This window comes from Arabidopsis lyrata (assembly GCF_000004255.2).
Source record: "Arabidopsis lyrata subsp. lyrata unplaced genomic scaffold ARALYscaffold_5, whole genome shotgun sequence".
NCBI lineage: Eukaryota > Viridiplantae > Streptophyta > Magnoliopsida > Brassicales > Brassicaceae > Arabidopsis > Arabidopsis lyrata.
This window is the reverse complement of record NW_003302551.1, coordinates 3,708,193-3,726,445: the sequence shown is the minus strand read 5'-3', so window position 1 is coordinate 3,726,445 and position 18,253 is coordinate 3,708,193. Positions and strand designations below refer to the sequence as shown.

General features: G+C 35.2%; 5 protein-coding genes across 7 annotated transcripts; 4 read left to right on the top strand and 1 right to left on the bottom strand.

Annotated features, from left to right (window-relative positions):
• The first annotated feature begins 2,596 nt into the window (after positions 1-2,596).
• LOC9313116 (uncharacterized membrane protein At3g27390) lies at positions 2,597-6,040 on the top strand. Of its 2 annotated transcripts, none has more exons than XM_021025875.1 (8): positions 2,597-2,713; positions 3,023-3,186; positions 3,699-3,807; positions 3,891-4,217; positions 4,302-4,833; positions 4,913-5,108; positions 5,242-5,491; positions 5,589-6,040. In XM_021025875.1, exons 2-8 carry the CDS (start codon positions 3,093-3,095, stop codon positions 5,845-5,847), a joined length of 1,767 nt encoding a protein of 588 aa, XP_020881534.1. In that variant the 5' UTR covers positions 2,597-2,713; positions 3,023-3,092; the 3' UTR covers positions 5,848-6,040. The 2 variants fall into 2 exon arrangements, with proteins under 2 accessions (XP_020881534.1, XP_020881535.1); XM_021025876.1 differs by lacking the exon at positions 2,597-2,713 and adding an exon at positions 2,767-2,814.
• Positions 6,041-6,371: 331 nt separating this feature from the next.
• Positions 6,372-8,105, top strand: LOC9313115 (succinate dehydrogenase [ubiquinone] iron-sulfur subunit 1, mitochondrial). The gene is made up of 2 exons (XM_002877001.2): positions 6,372-7,220; positions 7,645-8,105. Exons 1-2 carry the CDS (start codon positions 6,547-6,549, stop codon positions 7,808-7,810), a joined length of 840 nt encoding a protein of 279 aa, XP_002877047.1. The 5' UTR covers positions 6,372-6,546; the 3' UTR covers positions 7,811-8,105.
• Positions 8,106-8,279: 174 nt separating this feature from the next.
• On the top strand, positions 8,280-9,751 carry LOC9313114 (histone H3.2). Its single transcript, XM_002877000.2, has 2 exons — positions 8,280-8,375; positions 8,477-9,751. The coding sequence occupies exon 2, from the start codon at positions 9,138-9,140 to the stop codon at positions 9,546-9,548; it is 411 nt and encodes a 136-aa protein (XP_002877046.2). The 5' UTR covers positions 8,280-8,375; positions 8,477-9,137; the 3' UTR covers positions 9,549-9,751.
• Positions 9,752-10,821: 1,070 nt separating this feature from the next.
• On the top strand, positions 10,822-11,838 carry LOC9311450. Its single transcript, XM_002876998.2, has one exon. It carries the CDS (start codon positions 11,151-11,153, stop codon positions 11,622-11,624), a length of 474 nt encoding a protein of 157 aa, XP_002877044.1. The 5' UTR covers positions 10,822-11,150; the 3' UTR covers positions 11,625-11,838.
• LOC9313112 lies at positions 11,711-13,988 on the bottom strand. Of its 2 annotated transcripts, XM_021026304.1 has the most exons (6): positions 13,383-13,988; positions 12,506-13,065; positions 12,364-12,426; positions 12,225-12,276; positions 12,074-12,136; positions 11,731-11,913 (listed from the first exon to the last, which is right to left on the bottom strand). In XM_021026304.1, the coding sequence occupies exons 1-6, from the start codon at positions 13,452-13,454 to the stop codon at positions 11,773-11,775; spliced, it is 951 nt and encodes a 316-aa protein (XP_020881963.1). In that variant the 5' UTR covers positions 13,455-13,988; the 3' UTR covers positions 11,731-11,772. The 2 variants fall into 2 exon arrangements, with proteins under 2 accessions (XP_020881961.1, XP_020881963.1); XM_021026302.1 differs by having other exon boundaries at positions 11,711-12,136.
• Positions 13,989-18,253: the final 4,265 nt, after the last annotated feature.

The following is an 18,253-nucleotide window of genomic DNA, read 5'->3' as shown; positions in this document are numbered from 1 at the left end:
TATAGTTGCGTATGATTTTATGATTTTGTCCAATCCACTGTAGTCATTGTTCTTCTTCCATTTAGAGATAAAAATAAATCCCTTATGCCCACTTTCTGAATCGTCTTTGATTATTGGAGACCCACTAAATAGCCCATAAGATTCTACCTTGTCCATCTCGTGAAGCCATTCTCTTTGTACAACCGTTTCCTTTTTCTATATACTAGTAATAATAGTTTGACCATTCACAAAAATTACATGCTCTTCCTTCCTTTGTCATCTCAACCAAATGAATGATTTGAATTATGAACCCTATTTTCCTTCGGAAAAGAGAAATATCTGCCAAACCATGACAAGAAGTGATGATCCCAACCTCTATATATATTCTAGATTATATGGCTCGTGATTTGGCTTTTTAAACGTTGCTAAATCTAATGTTTTTTTTTTCAAGCTAGAATCATATTCCGTCTCAAGTCTCAACACAATTTTTTTTTCTCGATTTTCTTCTTCACCCTCTTATGCGGCCTAGCTCTCGTGTCTCTCAAATGATCATAAATCATATTATAACAAGTAAAACAATTGGAAAATATCTCATCACCATTTTCAAATTAGATCAGTCTTTTGAAATATATATTGGCCCGTAGTCTATATTTTAACATTCAACATTAACATTACCTTACTTTAACATTAATTTCATGCATTTCTACTGTCCAAAAACTTTTTCAATGATCCACAATGTTTATCCACTCAATAGTGAAGATGGATGTCCAAAATAAGATCTCATAATGTGATAACCGAAGGATGTTCAATCTAAACTATATGTTTCCATCTAAATTTTAATTGGTAGCCACAACTCGATGTTCTATCTTCTAAAATTCGACCTCGCGATGAGCATTTTGGATTCCCCTCCCCGAAATATTTCGATATGATTTTCTTTCCAATCCTTTAAAACATAGATTACGAACTTTCTGTTATTATTTGATTCAGACTATTGAAGCAAACCAAACAAAAACGCGATTGCGAATAGTGCCATTGAAGCAATTAATATTTGTTAATAGTGCCATTTGCCATGAAAGGATATATACACGTGATTTGTTAGAGATAAATTTACCAAGTATGGGCTTAAGTTTTAATTTCATGAGCATAGAGCAAAAATAAAGTATGAGCCGGGCCTCCAGCAATTGTGGGGAAAACATTTCTTAATTGCTCTCAAATCTTCGTACAATCTTGCATGTGATTTCTATTTTCTAGTTATAGTTAGTTATTTGACAAAAAAAAAAAAAAAAGTTATAGTTAGTTATAACACACGACCATCGAGAGTTTTCTGAACTTATTTTGGGAAATAAAACTTTTTTTTTTTGTTTTTTTTTTACATCTTTTGGATCGACAATATCCGATCCATAATCAATCCCTATTATGCGGGGTAACACGATTTACTAGAGTCGAATTCCGGTGAAGAAAGCGTAAATTGTAAATTGTATACTGAAAACATCTACTATTATATAAGAATCTTATAGTTTTTTTTTTTTTTTTTTTTTTTGGTAAAAAGAAGAATCTTATAGTTCACTATATATTTCATGCATGAATTAATCCTTACGCACTGCAAACTATATGTGATCAAATACTACTGCGACACTATTAAGTATTCAAATATGATTAGCTTGAGATTTGAGGTATGACGGATTAATAAATAGGTTTACAAATTTCAAATCATTTTCTCGTGAAAGTAACAATTCTTTTTTCTTATTTTGTATTTTTCCCTTTTATCATTTATTTAAAGTAATAAAAACCGTGCATGGTGGATAGAAAAAGACGAATCTCACAGCGGATTATTGCTAGACAACACGAGACACAGCTAGTTGTAATAATTCTGCCATTTGTGTATATAAAACTAATTAATCTGCCATATTGGATTTTAAGCATTATAAAACTACCATTCCTTCCCTCGTTGCAAAACATTATAAAAATGACAAAAGGAAGAATTATTTGATAACGAACCATTTTTTTCATTTGTCGCAAACAGAATCAACAAGTGTGCAATCATTAAACTCCATTTTAGTTTAACAATAAAATGCCAGTTGTATTAAAACAGAACAACTCTTTTTTCTTTAAATATACTCCTCTCTACACTAATTACAAATGAAAAGGTTTATTGTGGATATTGCAGAGAAATATATTGGTATTTATTAGGAACAAAATTTAAATTTTTCCATTAATTTTTTTTTTCCACCAACTAAACTTTCATTACTAAATTAATCGAACCAAATAGAGAGAGGGCGAGTTTGCCAGAGCATCTGCACCACCATTTGCAGATCTTTTCCATTTAAATATTTTTTGAAATATTTTTCATTTTTAGAAGAAATTTGACTATAAATATTTTAATTAGCATACTTAAGTAGTAAAAATGTTATTCCCACATGAATATTTTACTAAGAAATTCAGTTTTTTTTAGTAAAAGAACTCCATTTCAAAACAAAAGACAGCCGTCACTACAGTGTCATTTTCTTTGTTTAATATCCGAACAATAAATACATATTTATCTGATCATATAGTAATAAAAAAAAAAAAAAAAACTGCAAATTTCAGCATTTTTCATGACGTCTCTTTTGATCTACATCGTTTGACCTCTCCCTATCTCTAATGCCTTGAGCTCAAGCATCCACCACGATTAGACAAGATAAGTAGAAAACAAAAAAGAAAAACATCCTTCTTTGGTTCTTCTTCGGACAAAAAGGTCAGTTTTTTTGCTTTTTGGTTCTCGTGCTTTGATTTTTTAATTTGTTTATCGAGTAGAGAAACAGTTTCTTAACCGCAAATCTCTCTACTCAAACCCATGTGAGGACTTTTAAAGCTGTATCAGAGAAAGATTTGTTTTTGTTTGTTAATAGTGATTTTAAAAGACTTGTGTGTTGCATAGAGCTTCAAAGTTTTCGTAAATAAGAATAATCTCCAGCTCTTCTTTACTTATTTTTGAGTTTAATTCAATCCTCTGCTTCCATGACTTCTGATTGATAACCAAAGTTGCGATTTTTATAAATCTCAGGAAGGTGTTGACTGATTCTTGAGATGGGTTTGTGTTAAGTTCGTGAATACAGTTGAAAGATTCAATTTCAATGGAGCCTCCACAGGGATTTCGAGCTACGTTGTTCCAATTCTTACTCTTCCTTCCTTATTTCATTGGATTGCTATTTCTGGGTTTCATCAAAGGTATGAACTTTAGCGTGAATCTTTACTTCAATTATTAACATTTGTTTCTACTTTTGGTACTTAGATTTGATGATGGTCCTCTTTTAAGAACCAGACACTTTTGATTGCTTTATTGGGTGTCACTAAAGGTCTAAACTTTTGATGAATTTTTACTTCTTTAAGCCCAATTTTTCATTTTATTCTGACAGACTTTATTAGGTTTTTTCTTTTGGTAAGAACATAACTCACCAGAAGATTTGACTTCTTGTTTACATGGATGTTGACTTTTAGTTGGTTCTTTAATTGTTCTCCCTAATGACTTTTCTTTCATTGGTTAGGCCTCTTTCAATTACATTGACTATGTGGACACTAAAGAGCAAATTGAGTTCCTGAAAGTTAAACTCATGCATTTTGATTTTGTTTAGTCACTGTTTCATCTTTTAGTATTCTTGTCACTGAAACTTATAAACTTGATTTTTAAAGATTCACTGGATTTGTTTTCTGATCTGAAAGACTCTTTCTTTGTTGCTTAGGTATTGTTTTGTGCCCACTTGTATGTCTCGTTGTGACTATAGGCAACTCCGCGGTCATACTGAGTCTTCTACCCGTTCACATCGTTTGGACTTTCTATTCAATCGTGAGGTAACTCACTCCTCAATTCATTTTTGCTATCCCTCTTTACGACGCTGAAGACGCTCTAATCTTGGTTCCTCTCTAACACGCAGTGCCAAACAAGTAGGACCAATCTTGAAGATCTTTCTATGCTTATGTCTTCCTGCTGCCATCATTCTCTGGCCTATTGTTGGTATTTTAGGGAGTGTTTTGGGAGGAGCTTTATATGGTTTTCTCTCCCCAATTTTCGCCACTTTTGATGCTGTTGGTGAAGGCAAGCCTTACCAGTTTTTCCATTGCTTTTATGATGGAACTTGGAGCACCATCCAACGCAGCTTCACCGTTGTCCGGGATTTTAAAGATGTTTGCTTTCACTCATACTTCTCACTCATGGATGAGCTTAAACAAAGCTGCCCGGATCGCAAATATTATGAAATAAGGTATATATATATTATGCTCATTCTTTTACCTCCCTTGTGAAACCGATCATTTGATAGTGTCTTACATCTTCTATCTGTTCTCAGGCTACTTCAACTTCCAGGGGCTTTGGTAGTTTCAGTTCTCGGGGTTCTTGTTGATTTACCGGTGATCTCACTTGTAGCCATATGCAAAAGCCCTTACATGTTGTTCAAAGGATGGCACCGTTTGTTTCACGATCTAATTGGACGGGAAGGTCCATTCTTGGAGACAATGTGTGTCCCCATTGCAGGCCTCGCGATCTTACTCTGGCCTTTGGCTGTCACGGGCGCGGTTATTGGATCAGTTATCTCTAGTATCTTCCTTGGTGCTTATGCAGGAGTAGTCTCATATCAGGAATCATCGTTTTACTATGGACTCTGCTTCATAGTTGCATCTGTGTCCATTTATGACGAGTATAGCACCGATATACTTGACTTGCCTGAAGGATCTTGTTTTCCAAGGCCGAAATATCGAAGAGAGGAAGAGGAACCAACACCTTTTTCTGGTCCTATACCAAGATTAGGCTCTGTCAAGAACGCGTCATCGATGAGAGCAGGATCAGTCAGAGTCCCTATGATTGATATTAAGCCTCTCGATGTAAGCACACGCCTATATCCACTAAACCAATTTGAAAAATCAGTCTTTTGTCGTTTTTGACTTTGATGTCTGTATGCAGCTGTTGAATGAGCTCTTTGTGGAATGTAGAAGATTTGGAGAAATTTTGGCGACAAAAGGACTGATAAATTCGAAAGATATCGAAGAAGCGAGATCTAGTAAAGGCAGCCAAGTGATCAGCGTTGGTTTACCGGCTTATGGACTTCTTCATGAGATTCTGCGCTCCGTCAAAGCCAATTCTTCCGGCTTGTTACTAAGTAAATAATCACTCTTTTTTATAGATTTTCATATAGATTATGACCATAACCACATCCCTACTTGCTTGAATTATCAAGAAACCAACAAAACCGAGCAAAGGACAGATTTTTATATGTCTGCATGTTTGTGTAGGTGACGGTGTAACTGAAATAACTGTCATGAACCGACCAAAAGACGTCTTCTTTGATTGGTTTCTGCATCCGTTTTTGATACTAAAGGAGCAAATGAAAGCTACAAACTTGTCCGAGGAAGAAGAAGAGTACCTCGGAAGATTAGTTTTGCTATTTGGAGATCCAGAGAGGCTAAAGAGCTCGAATGCCATTTCCGCATCTCCTCCTCTCACCGAGCGTAAAAGAGCCGAACTCGATGCCTTTGCTCGCAGGTAAAAACCGCCTTAAAGTTTCGATTATTTTCGAACAATTTAGTTTAGTTTTTTTTTTTCTTGACAAAAAGTTCCATGTCTTTGTGTGTTTTATTAGGATGCAAGGGCTAACGAAAACGGTATCAAGATATCCAACATTTCGTCGACATTTTGTGGCATTAGTGAAGAAACTGTCAGAAGATTTGGACCTAAAAGACAACAATTCGGCTAAGGGCGAATCGATAACAGAACCGCCAGCTCCGGTTAAGATCATTTCGCGGATATTCAGTCAGAGATCGTTCAGAAGAAAAGGAAGTGTTAATGGATCTGATCAAGAATCGCAAAAGGGTGTCTCACGGAATGTAGATATCGTTTAAACATGGGACGTGTGGTGTGGATATTTGAAACTTAAAAAGCCTTTGGTTCTTTGCTCCATAAACTTGTCATTCCTTGTAAAGATTTATCAGACGTTTTTTTGTTTTATTTATAGAACAGTGTATGTTTTCGTTTATGAATCTGTTCATAATTTTTGTTTTTTAAAGTTAATACAACATTAAGTATGATAAGGAAGATTTTGTCAAATCATCTTCATCTTCTTCTTTTGTTGTCCCTCTTTTTCTTAATATAATCATCCCAATATTTAGAGATGATGTTAGCACTTAGCAGAAATATTGGTAAAACTTCCCGTGCTTCTCTTTCATAAGGTGCAAATATCCAATCAAACAAAGCCACGTGTATTACACTTTTCGAGACGAGCACGCGCCTTTGAAATATCCATGGTGTGTTCGCCACGATTAACTTTAAGTCGGTATCCATAACGAACGGTCACAATGATTCAAATCATTACGTGTTCAAAAGATCTACGGCTCTGATACGTAGACGAACCTAAGCCTCACATTTACAAATATAAACACGTAGCTAATCTCCTGTGTCTCTATATATATATATATTTATTTATATTCCCTAAATCGTCAATTTTGGCTAATTTCAAGTTATTAAAAATTAATTATCTTCTGAAAAATATAAATACTTTAATTAATTTTTAGCCATTTTCAGATTTCTCCGAGAGAAAAAAAATGGCGTCTGGTTTGATCGGAAGATTGGTTGGAACGAAACCGTCGAAATTAGCCACGGCGGCGAGGTTAATTCCGGCGAGATGGACCTCTACGGGAGCGGAGGCGGAAACAAAAGCTTCGTCTGGCGGCGGAAGAGGATCGAACTTGAAGACTTTTCAGATCTATCGATGGAATCCAGATAATCCAGGGAAGCCAGAGCTTAAAGATTACCAGGTCGATCTCAAGGATTGTGGTCCAATGGTTTTAGATGCTTTGATTAAGATCAAAAACGAAATGGATCCATCGCTTACCTTCCGTAGATCGTGCCGTGAAGGGATCTGTGGTTCATGTGCTATGAACATTGATGGATGTAATGGACTTGCTTGTTTAACGAAGATTGAAGATGGATCATCGGGGACGACGATTACACCGTTGCCTCATATGTTTGTGATTAAGGATCTTGTGGTTGATATGACTAATTTTTATAATCAGTATAAGAGTATTGAGCCGTGGTTGAAGAGGAAGACACCAGCTTCTGTTCCTGCGAAGGAGATTTTGCAGAGTAAGAAGGATAGAGCTAAGCTTGATGGGATGTATGAGTGTATTCTTTGTGCTTGTTGTAGCACATCTTGTCCTAGTTACTGGTGGAATCCTGAGTCTTACCTTGGTCCAGCTGCTTTGCTACATGCTAATAGGTAAGTGGAACAAAGATAGTGTTGGTGATTGTTTGGAGAATTTGTTTGTTGATTATGGATATAGAAGTTGGATTTTTTTGCGGGAATTGGTTGCAAATTGTAGGACTAGGAAGCTTTAATCTTGGAATCTTCGTATATCTTGTTGTTAGCTGCATTGCATTGGTTCTCATTCAAGTATATTTTTGGCGGGAAGTGCTTGCGTATTGTAGGACTAGAAACCTTCACTCTCAGAATTTGCATTGATGGTTGGAAGATTCTCATTTATTGTTGTTAGCTGCATTGATTTCACTCATGTGGTTTCTTCACTTCTGTTTTATTGTCTGAATTGGTGTTTTGGTTAGGAAGCTAATCTATATCTCGTGCATTTGATAAAGTTTTGATCTTCCGATGTGTTTTTAAACTAGAGACTTGTTCATATGTGCAGGTGGATAAGCGACAGTCGTGATGAGTACACTAAGGAAAGACTTGAAGCTGTTGATGACGAGTTCAAGCTTTACCGTTGCCATACAATCTTGAACTGTGCTCGTGCCTGTCCAAAGGGTTTGAACCCAGGAAAACAGATCGCACACATCAAGCAACTTCAACGTTGAAACAGCTAAGTTTGTGTGAGGTACTCGTTGGGAAAATCATCACTCTTAACGTTTGAAGCTAATAATCTTCACAAAACCTTTGGATTTTCAATTCATTCTTGTTTTGTTGTTGCCAAATATTAGCCCCTTAAAAAACTCTTTTGCAAGTCTTCCCAAGTAGATGAGCTTTGTGGTTGTATCTTGCTGAAAATCTCCTTTTAAGTAATAAAACTTGAGTAAACTTAAACCTCATCTACTTACCATCTACTCTTTTGTGTTCCATGTGCATTGGCTTTATATAAAAACATTTCATGTACTTGTGTCTCTTCCTTGTTTAAGCATGAACACAAGGATCACATCACCAATTTGGTTGTTCAACTTCCTTGATATATGCTTGACTGCATAAGTAAAACTGCACAAGTACTGACACAAACAAGAAAGATGACACCGGCAACACTAGCTATATTCTTTGTCTCTTTGGTCATTATTGGAACAGCAACCGATGTTGCTCCAGCAACCAAACAACCGATTGAGTTCTTTCCGAGTTTGCAGGAGCATGACAAGTCTCTATTTGTTACTGTGGAAGGTACCATAGTTTCGAATACTAGTTCTAGAAAGTAGAAACAAAGATAATTTTTTTTACTGTGGAAGGTACCATTGCTTTTTGTTGTTGTTCTTTATCTACAGGCTGCAACAAACATTGCCTAACAGCTTGCTTTGACTGCAACATAGAGAAACAGCCTCCCGTTTGCGTTCAGTGTTGCCCGATTTGAGCCTTGAACTCCATTTGTTCATGTATGTTTGAAGACTAGAGACAATGTAGAAGATTTAAAACACAAGTCAAGATGTCAAAATTGTGGTTTTATTAGTGAAACAGAGGAAGCTAATGTGTTTTTTTTTTTTATCACCAAAAACAGAAATCAGAAATAGAGAGATATCAGAATCTATGGATTTTAAAAACATACAAATTTTCGCAATCTGTTCATCGAATAAAATTATGAACAGATCCGACGACGTAAGATGAAACACCTCTGTCTCATTCAGAGTCTTTGAATCACTAAGACGGTTACACATCATCATAAGTGGCCCTAATTGACACGTGATCATAAATGTCCCACGTGTAAGTATCCTCGACAACTGAGAGTCTCATTCTGATTGGTTACTTAACATACGACGCGGATCGTAAAGATACAAACAATCATAACCGTTGATAAGCGAAAAGATCTAACGGACCGAATTCTCTCTTCTTTGAGTATAAAAACACATCCCAACCTCACTATCTGTAAATCAATCAAACACAATCTCAACAATCAAAAGTTTCAATTTTTCATTCGAAAGAATTCTCAAAATGGCTCGAACAAAGCAAACAGCTAGAAAATCCACCGGAGGAAAAGCACCAAGGAAGCAACTCGCGACGAAAGCAGCAAGAAAATCAGCTCCAGCCACCGGAGGAGTGAAGAAGCCACACAGATTCCGTCCAGGAACAGTAGCTTTAAGAGAAATAAGAAAGTATCAAAAAAGCACTGAGCTTTTGATCCGTAAGCTTCCTTTCCAGAGATTGGTTCGTGAGATTGCTCAAGATTTCAAGACGGATCTGAGGTTTCAGAGTAGTGCAGTCGCAGCTCTTCAAGAAGCAGCTGAAGCTTATTTGGTTGGTTTGTTTGAAGATACTAATCTTTGTGCTATTCATGCTAAGAGGGTTACGATTATGCCTAAGGATATTCAACTTGCGAGGAGGATTAGAGGTGAGAGGGCTTAAGATATGAAGAAGAGGAAGAAGAAGAAGAAGAAGAAGAAGAAGAATGGTGTAGTTATAGATTAGCTACTTTGGGTTTTTGCTTGTTTGCTTTCATTAGATCTGTAGATTCGATTTTATGTGTTTGTAGACTTTTGTTTAGAAGTGTCTTCCAGATGTTCGATGAAATGCCCAAATGAAAATTTAATCTACTTTCATTTTCGTCTTTTGCTACTTTCTGAGAAGTAATCTTCAGTTTAACTTGGTAAATCCTTATCTGATCACATTTGCAATTAACTAAGTGAACTAATAATCATGAATGAATGATTGATTCCGAACGCTGTTGTGGGAGAATGTTTATTGCCTTGTATACTCATTCTTAAAGAAGTCTCAATCATTTAACATTTTCACTTTATCTATATAAACAACTCATTGATGTTACTAGTTATCCTTCAAGCTACTAAGTATTAAAAGTCACTTGACCCACAAGCTACTCTTTGATGTTACTAGTTATCCAACTAAAAAAAAAAACTCATTGACTTGAGAGTTGAGACATGATATCATCGGAGAAGAGACCACAGAAGCTCCACACACGCGACTCAGCGGATTGTGTCTCTCCCCCACCGCAAGATTCTCTCGTTACCAGGCCGCATCTCTGCGGACAAGTGGCCCGGGGACTTTCCTGGGTCGGAGCTTAGACAAGCCCATGTGACCCATTCACTTCGTCCAATGACAATGGTAACTATAGATATCTAATCTGCAGGAAGTTTATATAGAAACATGATGTTATTCTAAACACCGATGTGGGATATTAAGTGACTTTAAAGTTTGAATAACACCGTATAAACTGATATTTGTTCTTGGTTCTTAGCAGGTGATCAAACTTGGAAGAATTAGACTAATTGTTTGATGGGGTGAGCCAGGCCCGTGCTATAGTGCAACGCATGAGCGACTTGTAAGAACCCAGATAGCAAGCTATCTTAATGGGCTCTTCCCCTTAAAAAATAGAGTTAATATCGTGTGAGCCGATGGCCCACATATCAGATATTAAACTGATAAGAACAGATACTACACTTGATCTTAGCCAAAAGGCCGAGAAAGGTATGAATTGAAAGTTGGGCTTAGACCTCTTTTTATACTTAAGAGAAAGTGAACTATGTTTATGTAGCTAACGATGTGGGACAAAAATAAACAACCTCTTAGCAACTTTAAGCAAACTCTCTTCTTGTGTCAAGTGTCAACACTACTTGTTTTATCGATTCTTCCTCACAATAAGTTTAAGAGACTGAATCATAGAGAATCAAAGTTTTTTAAAAAGGATTTTCAAGATCCTTAGATTATCCTTCAGTGAATATAAAATATAAACTATAATGTCAAAACCTCAAATTCTAATTTCATGTTCTGTTTTTTTTGTTTGTAATTGCAAAATAAAGAAATCATCAATTATTTAAGACCTGCACGTTATCTATAACAACAACTCATTGACTTAACCCACAAACTACTCTTGTTGTTGGATGTTACGTTTTGACTCCATTAAAGCTCTTCTTGGCTTATATATCCTTCAAGCTAACTTCCAAATTCGAAAAATTTCTCTCTTTCTTCTTTCTTTAAAAATCGACGGTTGAGATGAGACGACAAGGTCGGCAACATGGTCTAGTCAGAAGTTACCGGATTCTTCCACCACCGCTTAACACAAGACCGGTCACCTCTTTGACTTCACCTCAAACCTCTGAGTTATTAACCACATTGCCATCGAAACCAACGAAAGCTCAGAGGAAAGTGTGGCCTGGTCAAGTGCATTGGGTGAGATCAAACGATATTGCGTCATCAAGTTACAAACTGCTGACGTGGCGGGTCAAGACAGAACCTGTTTTGAATCTCCCTAGTTTCTTGGATCCTAACAATTGTGAAGACAATGTAGAAGAAGAAGAAGCTGGACTTGAAACGGTGAAGACAGAGCATAATGGAGATATCAGCGAGAAAGAAGATGGTGGGTCTCATGATTATGATGAAAGGATGAGTTTTTACGATGTGGGGATGATGATGATGGAACATGTGTTAGATGACAATGAAGAAGAAGATGGTTGGTGTTTGGTCTAAAAGAAACAACTAATGATGTCTCCTTCACATGGATCAGCTTTTTTCTTTTTCTTTTGTGAATGTTACTTTGATTATTTTACATTATCTTTTGTGTAAAGTGAATAGCTTTATCAATAACAAACCAATTCAAGATTAAGATCAGATCAAATCAAGAAACTGGAGTTGTTGTTCTTCCATTACATAGTAAGACAGATAACAAAGATTTAAAGAGAACAAAACAAAGGAAGCTATTTCCTATTGCACTCGGACTCTTTTCCAAACTGGTGAGAAAAAAGTATAATCGGTGCCAATCTACATAACGATATTGTTGTGTTTTTATCACTAAAGCTTTGATCGAACCATCGAGTTTGTACCTCGAAATCGATCTTTTTATTCTCCCGTTTGCCATTTGCAGACTGTAACGTTTTCAAAGCTGTGTTCTTGCAGCTTCTTTGGCTATCTTATGATTACTCTCTTACAGTCTTTGGCTTCAAACAAAGACACAGAAACTGCTTCTTCTTCTCCGTCTTTCTCTGCGCGAAAAAAAAAGCAACCGAGAAATGAGAAACATCATCTTTTCATGTCACACCAACGAGATTTCAATGGAAAACAAAATCTTACCTTATCCCTGCTCTGATTCTGATCTTGATGTTTAGCATTACTTATGAAACAGCTATTGGTTTAACAAAGAAACAACATATAATCAAAACCAGGAAAAACAAATGCAAGAAAGAAAGAAAACACACAAAGTCTAACTTACCTCAAGAGACCGAATTTCTGACGATGAACCGGTTTCTCTTCTATCTGAGTTATCGGTCTTTCGCTGCATTTGTGTTACATAAACAAAACAATCAGAAAAATTGTTCTCTTCAATCAACATCTACGAATTCACAAACTAGTACCTTCTCTTCTCAGTTAAAGAAATCTCATCCAGAGACTTCGGAGGGATTGTTTTCTCCAAAGACAATCTAAACACCGGTCTATTCTTAGTAATCGATTTCCTCTGTTGTTTCTCCTTTTCACCAACAGACCAATCCTCCTTCAACAACTCTTCCTCTACCTTCTTCTTCTCCTCATCATCATCACCAAACATCACATTCTCCAATTCATCAGTCACATCATGATCATCAATCTGAAAACTGTTTCTTTCACGTCCTTCTTCACCACACTTAATCACCGGAGGAGGAGGAGGAGGAGGCTGAGTTTCCAAAGTATGAAGCAAAACTTCAGCAGGAGTAACAGTTGGTTGTTCTTCCGTTGCAGCTTTCTTAGCTTCAGCTATTCTCTTGTAATGAGCTTCAAAGAAAGCTTTCTTCTGTGCAACAGATCCAGGACGTGAGTATTTCTCTGCTTCTTCAACATACTTCTTATGTGAAAAGCTTGACCATTTTCCCCATTCTAGATTCTCTGTCATAAATTTCCCAAATGAAATTGATTGACTTAACGCATGAATCGTATTTTCCTGCAAAAATCCACACACATAAACAACAAAGCTTTCAGATTCAAATCCAAATTTACAAACTTTCTCAATTAAAAGGATTAAAAAACGAAACTTTATGTTAAATCTAGACGAAGAGAGAAATTTTCCATTAGGAGGAAAAATCCCAAAAGAGAAATAACTTAAAGGTCAAATTTTTCTTTATGGGTATTCATCAAAAACATAGAACAAGCCCAGTTTCCGTCGGATTTTCCCGGAAAATTCGAGAAATCACAAAAATTTTCCGGGAAAATTTTATGGAGGAATCAATAAAATCGTAAGAACAAATAAAAAAAACAAACCTCATGAGAATCGTTACGAGTAATAGGAGCTGCGAAAGAATAAGAATGAACCAGAACTGCAGATTCACCCATTTTCAACCTCAAGATCAAACAAAACAAAATTCTAAAAAAAAAACACAGAAAATGGAAAAAAATCGAAGCTTTTTTTTTTAAATTTCAGCTGGATAATGTTTTTTTCTTCTGTGGAGAGTGTTTTTCTCGTCAACCTAACGTCTCTGGGATTCAAAATTCGAAAGAAGAAGAAGAATAGTTTCTGTGTTGTCGTTGAAAAGAAGTGAGATTTTCTCTCAAGAAGCTAAAACGGGACACATGTATGTGTATGTGGTGGGGAAACATCTCAAAGAATATATTTAGAATCTGGGTCCCACGAACTAGGAGATCAAGAAGATAAAATCAAACACACACAAAATTAATAATAATGAAATAAAATTGACAAATAATTTTTCTGAGGATAGGAATAAAAAAAAACTGCGAAGAAAAATGATTTTTATGATGATGTGGTTCGTTGAAATTGAAGTGGTTGAGAATTGAAGCGAAAGGGAAAAAAAAAATGTTTTGATTTTTTTCTTGTGGGGAAAGAAAAAACTGAGAAATTCTGGAAACTCGGTCTTCGAAACCGATTTCTGAGTTTTTTTTTAGGTTTTTAAATATCTTTTTTTTTTTTGAGTTATGAAACGTTTATTTTAAGCTATTTTTGGAATGTTATTTAATTTTTTTTTTTTGATCAAAGGGAATGTTATTTAATTAAAAAGAAAAATCAATGGGATAATTACTTTGTCTTTGAGAAATTAGGGAAGAAAATTAAATTTAATCCAGAATTTCTTAATTGTAAATGAAAACGTTACTTATGTTTATGTGTATGTTTGTAATGAGGACATGTTGTTACTAGAATGTCATTAAGACAATATATACCTTTACAGAATTTTTTGGATTCATTTTCGTCAGCCAAATTTTATTTTATTTAGGTTATTTGAAGATGTTACGAAAATAGATTTTATTCCATGTATATTGTGAGGAATTTTGGGGTTTTCAAATATATATACACCAATAAACAACACCAAAGTGTTCTCTCAAGTGTGGAAAAAATAATGCGAAAAAAAGAACACATTAAATATCGGATTAGAATAATAAAGTTTATCAAACGTAATGAAAATGGACAGATTTGATTACATGATTCTAGAAAAAAAATTACAGCATCATGTTTTGTTTTGTTATTTGTATCGTCCAAAACGTCTGGATTTTATATTTACCAAATTGTTGAAACTTGAAGATATAAGAGCTTATCACAAATACTTTACATATCTGTATAAAATACATTTTCATACAATTTTTAATGGAAAAAATGTCAGAAAACAATTGTCCGATTTTGTTAAAATTTTTGTTGATTTCTCATCACGTCGTTAAATCGTCGACGAAAATTAACGGTTTCGTCAAGACATGTAATAACGAAACTAATATGGTGCCGTCAACAAAAGCTGGTAATTAAAGTGTAAAATGCAAAATTAATTAAAGTTGAAGATTTTTACAATCAGAAAGTTGATGCTTTTTTCAACCATTTTTGAAAGTGGAGATTTTTTGATATTTTTATTGAAATAAAATTTATTGTTCAAAATTTATTTAAAAGAATGAATCAAGAATTAGAAAAAAGTTGGCAATTATATTTATTCGATTATGTATAGTATAGAGAAGAAATATAGTTATAAATCATCTTATCTATAACACAAAAATGTATTTTTAAGATCGTAAACAATTGTCAAACTATTATATAATAACATTAATTTTGTATTAGTGCAAACAATAGGATATTTGTATCTATACAAATTGAAATTAGGACAATTTGATGGTTCTTTTTTTTTTTCGACAAATTTTTGATGTTTCTTTAGTTTTCTTGATATTTGGTATTAAAATGCTTTGGGCAAAACGATTTAAAATGGTTGTTTCCAAGAAGATATTTTTTGTCAACGATTTTGTATCTCATCGAGGAAAGATCAAGAATTCACAATTAGTACTAGTAATTCCATTTTGTATTGGAAAGATAAATAAAATAGCTAATTAACCTTAAGTTTAAAACATCGTAATTAAGCAAACAATACTGCATTTTCAGGAAACAAATTTATTTGTAAAAAATTTGTTATGATTATCAAAATTTGTTCTAAATCAATGTATACTTTTAACACTATAAAAATTCGTTGGTGAGTTTGGTGGTAATAAGTAGATGAAGTAAGAGGTATCAATGTTGGTGTGTATTTTATAACACACAAAACAAAACAGATTTAAATTGCAAGTAATCTGTCTCTTTGTAGTTAGTAGTACCATACATAACAATCCAACCATCAAAGAAAGCTACACTATTTCTTCCGAGTTACTACTATATACTTATAAAAAGCTAAAAGAAACACAAAAGAAAGATATGCGTTGACAAAAATTTGTTATTTATATGCAAGAAGTATTTATTATTTTAAGGTTATGTGTAGAAAATGTCTGATAGCTCAAATATTATAATTTACACACGAAAACGATTTGATGACATTGAAACTTTCGAAATCGAAAGCAAAAAATATAGTATTACATAGCTTTTGATGTACACTATTAAAATAAAAATTACTTAGATATTTGTTTGTTTTTCTTTGAATATATGAAATTAAGGAGACTTCAAGATTTAAAAAGGTCATTTAATTTGTTATTTTTAGTTTATTAGTTTTGCAAAATATTCGTGGTTTCATAACCACGCCTAATGAGAGTAGATTTTACGGTCCGAATGTATCTCACGTGCAAACATGTGATGTGATGCGAAAACTCCATTCGTTACATATTTTCATTTAATTTGTCCAATGTTGCTATATATTTTTCCACTATTTCTTCCACTAGAAATTGAGAATACATTGGTTATTGCTATAAAAATAAACGACGGCCTATTTAACTCAATAAGCTTCGAATTTTGAATTTGAAACCCAACAAAACTAGGAAAATGACTACACTCGTAACCTCCTCCTTGGAGCAATTCACCGAAGGCTCTTATGCGTCATTCGCGCGAGCTAATTATGATTACAAGCTGATCCGGGATGTCTCGAAGCTAGGCTTGAAGTGTGAATCCCTACAGGTTTCAAAAGATCTTCCAGTTTCTCCAAGCTTCTTGAAGTCATGCATCTTGGAAAACTCTTTAAACTTTTATCTGTATTTTTCATGTAATGTCTTAAGCTTTATTTGTATGAACTTACCTCTTATGAGGATTTAGATGAATGTCTATGTAAGCTTCCCTTTGTTCAAAAAAAAAAAAAAAACCCAACAAAACAAATTTTGTATGTTCAAATATAGCAGCATACTGTATGTATGTATAACTTTACTATTACGTTTTTCAAATATTTTTTTTAATGAAAATTGTACAAACAAAAATTTATTTTGATCACATTTGGGTTCATAAGAGTTTACAAAATAATTTTGATGATACTAGTTATAGTATTTTCTTTACTAATGTAAGTTTTGATTAATATGCTGTTCCCTAAAGACAACTTATAGAGCATTCAACACTAATATCAACAACAATAGTAACTGAATAAATAAAGGGTTGACTGATTTTTCAGCCCTTAACTATTCGCAAACTCAAGGTTTCCCCCTATACTTTTTTGCTCTTAAAAAACCACCAACAACTATCAATTTTCTTAAACAAACACCACGTACTTTCGGATTCAGCTTGAAAAATACGCCTCCAATTGAACCGGCCATTAAACCGGGTTTAACCACAAATCCGCGTTTACTGTACCGCGATTAGGATTATCCATATGATTACCCATGATCCGTTAAGAAAACGACGTCGTTTCACTCTTCTCTCAATTTCCCAAAACAAAGCCAAACGACGTCGTTTTCTTAACGGTACTCCGGCGTAGAGAGACACGCCTCTGAGACGATGTCCGTCACCGAGAATTGCATCCGCCGGGAAATTCCGATCGATTGTACTAGCACCAACGGTGGTTACCCACGGTGCGAGGTTTGTAACTGACATACCGTTAGGTCCTTCGTTTCCGGCGGAAGAAGAAACGGAGATTCCTTTCGACGCGGCACCGTATGAGCCTATAGCGATTGGATCGAGGTAATACGGAGAAGTAATCCCGTCACCACCACCGATTGAGATCGATATAACGTCGACGCCGTCTCTACTAGCCGCATCAAAAGCGGCGAGGATATCGGAATCGAGACAACCGGATTCTTTCCAACAGACTTTGTAGGTGGCGATACGTGCTTTAGGAGCAACACCTTTGGCTACACCGGAGGCGTAACCGGACATACTCGCTTTGAAAGCATGACGGCCGGTTGAGGAAGTGTGAGTACCGTGTCCATCGGCGTCACGAGGAGATAGAAACTCAACGGTTTTGTTGATTCCTCCGATTACGGCGTCTTGTTGCCCTTTAGCGAAGAATCTTGCTCCGACGATTTTTCGGTTACAGTTCCGAGGACCAAATCTTGCTCCGGATTCGCAAACACCTCTCCACCGTTTTGGAATTGGACCGAGGTTGAGATATGAAAAACTCCTCTCTGGCCAGATTCCGGTATCGAATACGCCAATGATTACGTCTGATCCGTAATTAGATTGAGAGAAGAGTGAAACGACGTCGTTTGGCTTTGTTTTGGGAAATTGAGAGAAGAGTGAAACGACGTCGTTTTCTTAACGGGTCATGGGTAATCATACGGGTAATCCTAATCGCGGTACAGTAAACGCGGATTTGTGGTTAAACCCGGTTTAATGGCCGGTTCAATTGGAGGCGTATTTTTCAAGCTGAATCCGAAAGTACGTGGTGTTTGTTTAAGAAAATTGATAGTTGTTGGTGGTTTTTTAAGAGCAAAAAAGTTTAGGGGGAATCTTTGAGTTTGCTAAT